Source organism: Malaya genurostris, chromosome 2 (assembly GCF_030247185.1).
Source record: "Malaya genurostris strain Urasoe2022 chromosome 2, Malgen_1.1, whole genome shotgun sequence".
NCBI classification, from domain to species: Eukaryota; Metazoa; Arthropoda; class Insecta; order Diptera; family Culicidae; genus Malaya; species Malaya genurostris.
In genome coordinates, this window is record NC_080571.1 from 81752949 (window position 1) to 81762677 (window position 9729).

The 9729-nt window shown below is 35.7% G+C and overlaps 1 protein-coding gene across 1 annotated transcript; it reads left to right on the forward strand.

Annotated features, from left to right (window-relative positions):
* Positions 1–481: 481 nt before the first annotated feature.
* On the forward strand, positions 482–9036 carry LOC131427320 (uncharacterized). Its single transcript, XM_058590391.1, has one exon. It carries the CDS (start codon positions 482–484, stop codon positions 2234–2236), a length of 1755 nt encoding a protein of 584 aa, XP_058446374.1. The 3' UTR covers positions 2237–9036.
* Positions 9037–9729: the final 693 nt, after the last annotated feature.

Below are 9729 nucleotides of genomic sequence, written 5' to 3' on the forward strand. Positions count from 1 at the left end.
TCAACACGAAATTCTGAAAGAGAAAACTAAAAAATTGTTTAGCATTCTGAACGTGAAAACTTTGGAATGTTATAATCTTCATTTAAAATTAGCGAAACAATATCCCCAAGGTTTCGAAATTTTCCTAAGCAAAGTTAAATTTGCAGAACACTGCGAATCTGAGCGAAAACGAATTCTTCTTCACAAGAAATTCGAAAATTTACGTTTCAAAAATTCCGCACGCCGCCCCCCAAAACCTCCAATACAGTTTTCAGAAGACTTCCTAATCAATCGGTCATCTCAGAATTTTACCAACGAACAAACAAAACTTCTCAATCCTGGGTTAAATTATGCAATTTCTTCTAAAGTAAATCTCGAACAAGTTATTATAGACGTAGAAACAGGCCTAAATAACTGTAATCTTTCTTTTTCTCAAATTAATGATGCCAGAACTATTGTAGCTGATATCATTAAAAATACCTCACTGAAAAATCAACAAAATATGGGTGATAAAGAAATAGTGAAACAATTGCGGGAAAAGCCTGTATTTTATGTTAAGGCTGATAAGGGAAACAAAGTGGTAATTATGGACAAAGAAGATTATGATAATCTGATAATTAAAAAAATCAATGACGGCCCTTATAGGAAACAAAGAGCCGACCCCCTTCCAGATATTATTAAAAAAGTAGATAAAACTCTTCATGAATGCAACCCAAACTTCGATATCAATCTCAGTAGTCTCAAAGTTTCTAACCCCTCTTTATCCAAAATAAAAGGACTACCAAAGGTTCATAAACCTGGTAACGAAATAAGGGAAATCATTTCTTCAGTAGGGGCCCCAACTCAAAAAATATCCAAATGGCTAGTAAAAGAATTCCAATCTATGCCAAAAAAATTCTTCAGTAAATCAGTTCCTAACACACAGGCATTCGTTACTCAACTTCAGAATTCAGGCGAAAGCGAAGATGACGAAATGATGGTATCTTTTGATGTAACCGCCTTATTCCCAAGTGTCCCAGTGAAGGACTCAATCAATCTGTTGGAAGATTGGTTACTTCAACAAAATAGTAGTAGTTTATGGAAATGCAAAGTACGGTCTTATCTTACTCTAACCCGGCTTTGCATGGATGTAAATTATTTCAAATTCAGAGGGAAATTTTATAAACAATTACAAGGGGCACCAATGGGCAATCCACTCTCCCCGTTTTTATGTGTATTATTCATGGCAAACCTTGAAGAACTTTTAAATAAGCAGGGATTATTACCTAATCGCTGGTGGAGATACGTAGATGATATATTTTGCATCATCAAACGCAACGATTTATCGAACTTCTTAGAAATAATTAATAATTTACATAAAAATATTAAATTCACCTATGAGGAAGAGAAAGACAACAGTTTACCTTTCTTGGACATTCTTATTGTCCGGGAGGCAAAATCCTTAACTTTCGAAATATATAGGAAGCCAACCAATACGGACCGTGTCATACCAAATACTTCTAATCATCCCCATCAACACAAAATGGCAGCATTCCACCATATGATTCACAGAATGCTATCTTTGCCCCTTAGAAAAGATGCTGCGATAAAAGAGAAAAACTTTATTTTCGAAATTGGAAAGTTCAATGGATATCCAGAGCATACAATTCAAACCATCTTCGATAAAAAATTAAGACTGTTGAAAAAACAATCACTTACAACTTTGACCCTCACTTCTGGAAATTTTAAAAGAATATCAGTGGACTTCAATCAAAACATTTCACACCCACTAAAATCAAAACTAAGAAAATTTGTTTTAGATTTAGTGTTCAGCAGTATGAACTACCAATTGAAAACTCTACTAGGTTCTACAAAAGATCCTACAGAGAATTTGAAAAAGTCTGGGGTATACAAAATCTCGTGTCCTCATTGCGATAAAATATACATCGGACAAACAAAGAGAACACTGGACATTCGCTTCAAGGAACATATCTCAGAAATAGCGAAAGCATCCAAAGAATTGGAAAAGGGACTACCACATCACTTCAAGTCAAAAGTAGCAGAACATGCCTTTTTTGAAGATCATGAACTCACTACTAATGACATAAAAATCTTAAGACAAATTTCCAATCCATGGAAATTAGATTCAGCAGAAAGTTTAGAAATATTCAAAAACAACTCCATCTCTTTTTTAAACCGAGACCAAGGGAATAGATCTTCTTGGCTTTTTCAGTTACTACCCATATCCAAGATAAAAACAAACATAGAAAACACTTAACTCTTCCAGTTTTCTGTTACCTGTTTTTACCTTTCATTTTTTTGTTCCTTTTTTGGTTTACCTACTTACGTTTCTACCTACTTACGTTTGTATGAAAGGAACTTCACTGCAGCATTCTTTCAATAAACTTATAAAACCGATACACTGAAGAAGGATGCAAATAGCATTCCGAAATACGTATCTGTATTATAACGTTTGAAACACTTTCGGAAAAATAGTGACTGTGAAAATAGTGACTTTGTGAGAGTGTAATGACGTGACATAACATAGTGGAATTCAACGGTACAACAACAGTACTATTAGCGAGAACATTCTACTAACAGCTCAAACAGAAATTTAGTCAATTAATGTAGTTACGGTCGTTTCTTTGCAATTTCAGCCTTCAAACGCTCCGATAACGCTATATCATATTCATTTTAAAAGGTATTTCCTTTCTAAAGATAGTCGATAAATATTTCACTACGCACATCTCAAAATACCGAGGTCATAACCTTTCCAGCCGATTGTTGTGCTTTCGGGACGAGGTTGTGACGATCGTTTTGATTCCGGAGTGAAGTGATGAATCCATGTTTCATCTATTGTCACATATCGACGCAAAAATTCCGGTTTGTTACGTTTAAACATGGCCAAACACTGCTCAGAATCATCAATACGTTCTGGTTTTTGGTCAACAGAGAGCAAACGCGGCACCCACTTTGAACAGAGCTTTCTCATAGTCAACTGCTCATGCAATTGCCAACACATTCTTTTGATATCTTTACGATGCAGCTAACTCACACAACTTCACTTTTCGAACATTCAAAACGATTTTGTGGATTTTTTTATGTTTTCTGGTGTTTCCGCCTCATTTGGACGTCCCCTGCGTTCAACTATGGCTATGGCCACGTTTGAAGTCAGCAAACCAACGTTTCGTGAAGTGGTAGTGCTTAAAAGTTTGAGCACCTCAAAAAAAGTCCCTATACAAAATTTGAGCTAAATCAGATATGGGCAAGTGGTGTCGTCCCGCGGTTAAAGTTTGAAAAATTTCGATCTTGAAAAATCACCATACATTCAACCTGTATATGAAATTTCCGAAATAGGACGTCGAGATCTGATGTCATCCCGAAACATTTTTTTCTGAAAAAAATCGACTCCCAGGGAAATCGAATTTTTCTTATGCCAATCAATGTTGAGAAAATCATGATCAGAAAACGTTAATTTCAATATCACTTGTGAAAAAATCAGTTCAGGAGATTTTCTGAAAAAAAAAACTCAGTGACTGAGAAAATCACTTTCGAGATTCTCATTCATGAAACAAGCATCCACAAACTCAAAACCTCGAAATTCTCAAGTGATTTTCTATGTCAGCGAAATTTAATGACGAATTTTCACCCACATCGCGACTGTTTCGAAATTTTGATTTTTTCCCAACACTGATGCCAAATTTCGGATGATTTTCAAGCAGGCCGTAAGAGCAAACGACAGTTTCTCTTTGTTTACTTTCTCTTCTATTAAGCGATTTCCACTTTCATCACTCAACTCTTTTTATAAAATGGTAGCCGGAACCTTCGGCTTCCACACAGAATTGTAAAATCCAAGAAAACCTATAAAATCACGTCACAATTATCGAAAGAGAGAGTGAACAATGAGAAACTTTCACTTGCTCTTACGGCCATTTCAAAAATAAAATATCGACTATCGTCAATCGAAAACTTTTTTTGATGCCGAAATAGTGTAAAATCACCACAAGATTTAAAATTTTCACCCATATCCGATTTAGCTCAAAATTTGCACAGCGACTTTTTTAGAGATCCTTAAAATTTTGGGCTTTACGAAATTAGAGATGACACCAAAATATTGGCACCCCAATATATATGCTATATTTGAATTTTAGTCAAAAGAAATTTTTACTTTTTTTGGTGTATATCAACCTATAATTCCGGAACCGAAAGTCGGATTCTGACGAAATTTTTAAATATTGTATGTGACCTGGAACCTTTCCTTTGAATCTAAGTTTGTGAAAATTACTTCAGACATCTCCAAGAAAACTGAGTGACATTAATTTCACTGTAATTCTTGAACCAGACCAATTGAAGTTCAGGAACTTTGTATGGGACGATGAGACCTTTCATAAGAATTTAAGTTTATGAAAATCGATTTAGTCATCTTTGTGAAAATTCAGTGACATTATTTCCATTTTGTCGGTGTATATCACCCTGTAATGCTGCAGGCAGAAGTCGGATCCAAATGAAATTTAGGAACTTTGTATGGGACCTTTTTTTTAAATCCAAGTTTTGAGTGACAATATTTGTCACACACAGACATTTGCTCAGTTCATCGATCTGAATCAAATGGTATATGACAACAATTTTCATTTTTTTTCGTAAAATTTGTTTTTGAAAAAAGTGAGATACAAACTTTTTTTTTTTTAATTTTCTCATATTTTTCAATGAAATGTCGTTTACTTCCTTAATAACCGACTTCTCCGGAACTAGAAAGACAAACACGTGTCAGCAGTTTTCTTCTTTGATACTCATATGTCATACTACTCAATGTTTTATCATAAATTGCTGATCATATTTCCGATGGTATTTAGCAAAAATTGTGTTGATACGTTATATAATTGCGATCAAAAACTTATCACGCTGCCAGAGGGTAAATTCAGAAAAGGCACCCCATAGTAAAGTAAGACGTATTTAGGCCAAAATTTTCAAATCGGTCAAACTGTTGTTTAGTTATTTTTGCACACCATTTTTACAGGTTGTCCTAGTTTGAATATCTCGGGAACAACTCGATATTTTTACATATATATTTATACTGTACTTAAAAAAAATAACAACTACATTAAAATTTGAGATTAGACAACGAATAGTTTTTTTTAAACCCACGATCGGAATGAAGGAACGAAAAATCCCGTTTATAGAAGAAGCTCCTCTTGAAGCCATCACACGCCGGGAATGGTTCAAAACTAAGTTATTGGGTGCCGTACGTTTCAAGAGAAAGAAATGTTGAGAAGTGCACTTGTCAGTTGTTCTCTAGAAGACAGTATCGAAAGGGGTTACAACATCATAAAGGGTAGTGCACAATTTAAAATCCGCGCACACAAAATTAATTCTCAAAATTCCAGTTTTTGTTCGACTATCACTAAATTTTCAGAGAGTAAAACGAAACAAAGTTAGTTTTGGCATCATTCATTCAATTTATTTCACCTTTATATCTGAATAAGCAGATCTTGGGCTTAACCCCAGCAAGGCCTCAAAATCGACAGTTTTATTTTGCATATTAATCCACACTTTCTTCATTTCTTCAACATCCGTCACTACTTTAGGTTGTTTTGGAAATTAAAGCTGGACTGGACGCAGTTTCGTAGTGTTTGAGAGATTCAGATGTATCGGCAAGCTATCGACATAATTCGTCTTACAACTCTAGCACGTCCTTAGTGTGGTGGCATGATGTTGAATCCGACCAGACAGTCGGACTGTCGTGAGTCTTCAGGACAGAAAGAAGTCGCTTTTCACAAGTATAAATAGCTTGCCAAATTGAGAACTTCGACTTTTTTGTGTCCGAAGGTCCTCGTAGTCATCGAACTTATTCATGGCAGTCACAGACAATGTTCTTGGAATCTGGTTAAAGTTTGCCTTTAACCGTACATCTTCCGGGTATAATGTTTTGTAATCGTGTTCTGTTTCTCGTCAATGTTTGGGGACATCTGAACCATCAACGTTCGTAATCCAGGTTGAGTTTTGGTATTCTGGACGCTCTTGGTCACGTGCATCTTTCTAACCACATCTCAAATTAAGGGCTTCCCTTTTGAGACCCTTAACACGTGATCGTTCTCGTTAATCTGAATCTTTGCTTCCGATCAACAGTTAGACGTCCTTCTTACCGTTCTATGATACCAGGCACCGTTTAATTCGCGATTCCCAACTTTTTTTTCCGATGGCACGATTCTTATTTTCAAAGTACTCGTGTAAAAATTTTTCACGTAACGTACTGTTCTTTGGTCGTCATTTTGAAGACTTTTGCACACCTCACAGAGAGTAAACAATACACATTGAACAATGTCTATGCAAAACTTCAATAAATTTTACCCAACGGACCAAAATTGTGCGCGGATTTTAAAAGGTACACCCTTTATTGTTTAGGTATCGTATTGTACTATATCTATTTGGCCATAATCTCGTGACTTTGTTTTCTCCTAAGACTTCAGTATAAACACTGCGCTTAGATGCGAAATAAATGATTTGAAAATAGTAAGGTGGCATTAGCGGTTCAACATAAACTGTTAATGCACTGTTAAATCGAAGACAAAAAGTAAAACAAAAAAATAAAAACAAGTCATGTGCAATTTAGCACAAACCTCTACTCTTGATGTACTAAAACCCTTAAATAACATAATACTGTTTCTGGGTAGGGTAGGCAATCCCAATCGCATATAACATGCGGTTATAACATTTGATAGCACCAGAAGAGTTTCATTTCTAGGAACTGCTAAGACCCTCTAAAAATTGAGGAGCACTCTACCATCTCACAAACAGTCATTTTGCTCCATGACTCGACTGCTCGGCCGCACATTGCAATCGTTATCAAAACTTGCCTCCAAACGCTGAAATGGGCGCCATACTGTCTTTATATAGCCCTTTTCGGATTTCTATCGCTTGATCTTCCTGGGCAATTTTTTACTTAATACAAAGAATTTAAAAATGACATTGACTCATGGTTTAACTCGAAACCACGAAGGTTTTTTTTCAAAAAGGGTCAATAAACGATACCCGAGATGGGGCAACAGTTTTATAAAGCTTTAGGCGGTACTCCGAATGAAAGTCATGATCTCAAAACCAACTAAAAATGGGAGATTTTTGAATGGAAATACCTGTTGATTGTAGGTCATGGACTTAAAATATTTTATTATAAATCAGTAGTTGCCTTCGAAGGCTATGCATTTTTTCTACCTTCATAACTAGTGAAGTGCTGCTCAGCGAGTACGTGAGGCATCGATGGGAACAATTGATAGTTGAACGGGACCGAGTCTAGCGAGTAAAGTGGTTGAGAAAAAAGTTCTTATCTGAGAAATGATGTTTTTGTTCGCTTTTGCTTGTATTGCAAAATTACTTTCTCATGTCTTGTGGAGCATTCTGATAGTTTTTCGGGCAATGTTTGCTTCAATTTCATCATTTACTGACAGTACCGATTAATATTTACAGTTTACCAGTTGATCCCACCAAAGGCACTGCATCGTTTTCCTTCCAGTTGATGTTGATGGTTGGCCAGGGATGGATCCATGGATTTCAGCGCTTAGAATTCCCAGAATAAATCCATTTCTCATCTCCAGTCACGATCCGGGGCACAAAAACCTTTGTTTCATGCCGAGTAGAGATGGAGGGATTTCGGGATTTGTCGATTTCGGATACAGAAAAAGATATCTTTGTTTGGTTCGGGTCGGGTACGTTTTGAATTTGTTCGGTTTTGTAACTTTTTTTGGGATCGGGTCGGGAACAGGTAAAATTTTTAATTTTTTTATCGGGTACGGGTCGGGTTCAGATTTGAAAGAAAGATTGATCTCGGGTACGAGTAAAAGTTTTTTATTTTCGATCGGGTACGGGTCTGGTTAAAAAAAAAAAAAAAAAAAACGTTTACCCGATCATCTCTAATGCCGAGTCAGCAAAGGTCCACTCATCGTTTTTCACTATTCCTGCTTTTTATCATGCAGTTTCTAAGGAATCCATTTTCCTACCTTCGGAATCTTTTCTATGAACTGTAGATGATCAGAAATGGCCTCGCGACTAACGTTTAACCTCTTCACCATTTGGTGTAGAGTTTGGGTGTCTTAGTTCAATAAACCTTACAATTCGGCATCTTCCAATATTTTTGGTTGACCATCATCTTCCAAACTAAAATTCTCACTTCTGAATCGTTTACTAGTCGTGACCAAAGGAGCGTCAACGAGAATACTTTTTTTCAGAACAAAGTAATGAATCAACACTTCCCGCAAATGCTCTTTACTTAGCAAGAATTTGGACCCCACTAAATGTATATTACACTTGCAAACTTGCTATTAACAAAACTGCAATGGCTTGTTGGAATGTGATGTTACAGTAAAAGTTGACGCATTAGTTTCGACGGTGAAGTAATTCCTGTTTGCAGAGATATCTCTTCAAAAAATCCTGCATTATTAATTGGCACACCTGGTATCGCTTAGCAAAAATGACTTTCAAAATTGATTTGGCGTTTCCAGTCAGATACGTTTTCTGTTTGTGGTTTTGTGAATAAATCCGATAATCAACCTATTCAGCACGTTAGCACGTCGAATTTCGTGTTTTATTTTTTCTCTTTTAGTTAAGCTTTCACAATTATCATTGCGTTTACACTAATCGTAAGAAACAGTATATTGTAATTGGATAGAACAAAATATGTAAAATAAAAATGCGTGTGCTAAAAGATCTCATGGGGTAGGATCGTTTTTTTTATTGTCATTCTCCTACGGTCAAATCTAGACAGCTAACATACTAACTCGACGAATCGATGGGACACTAATATGATGTTAAAAATACACCGAGAAAGCACACACGCGTTTGAGACTATCTGTGATACTTTTGCTAAACAAAATGTTAGAAGTAAAAATACCAGTTTTAGTTCGAAATAAATACAATTCACAATCAATAGAATCCTTTTCGATATCCTGGAACTTGTGGTTCCGATGAGATGTTTTTGATTGAGATGTAAGGATGATAAGTTTTAGGAAACAAAGATTGTTGTATTGCATTGTATAATAAGGGATATATTGCAGTGCGTATTATAGGAAATACAATTTTATGTCATTACGTGATTAGTATTATTTTTATGGTCAACTGATGACTTTCTGCTGGTACAATATTATTATGTTGAAATTAGGTACAGTATATTTTTCATCGTATGTATTTTAAGCCATTGAACCACAAAATTATGCTCAAATTCTTTATCCGATCTCCCATAATTATCAATAGATTAGGGCCGCTTTTACATAGGAACAGTGAAAGCACGTGCCCCGGGCCCATGGTCTTAAAAAAACCGTGTTTTATTTACAACATTGGAGAAGGTGATGACTTTTTATGAGTAAAGATAGACGAAGTAGTTGTTCAAATGTCGATTGATGCCTGATACTACACTGCGTGGCCATGGACGGAATGCTAAACCATCAATAATATTAAAGGTATTTGGTGATTGTAAAAGGAGCTATCAACAATTGTAAGCATATTGCTACGTTCCTTGTTGCTGAAAGTGGATCACAACCTTTATTAGAAAAGGAAAAATGTTAAACTTCGACTTTCGATAGATGTAAGTATTGTTCCAGTAGCCCTACGTGTAAGAATACCATAGCAAGCGAGAATCGAAGACAAGTTACAACTAGAGCTGCCAAATAAAAATCTGTGTTCCAAAATGAGAGATTTGTGATGTATAAAATACATAACAGTCTGTAAAAATTCTTGTGAAACATCTAGAAAATTTGTCAGTTTTGGGAATAATTATGAAGATCT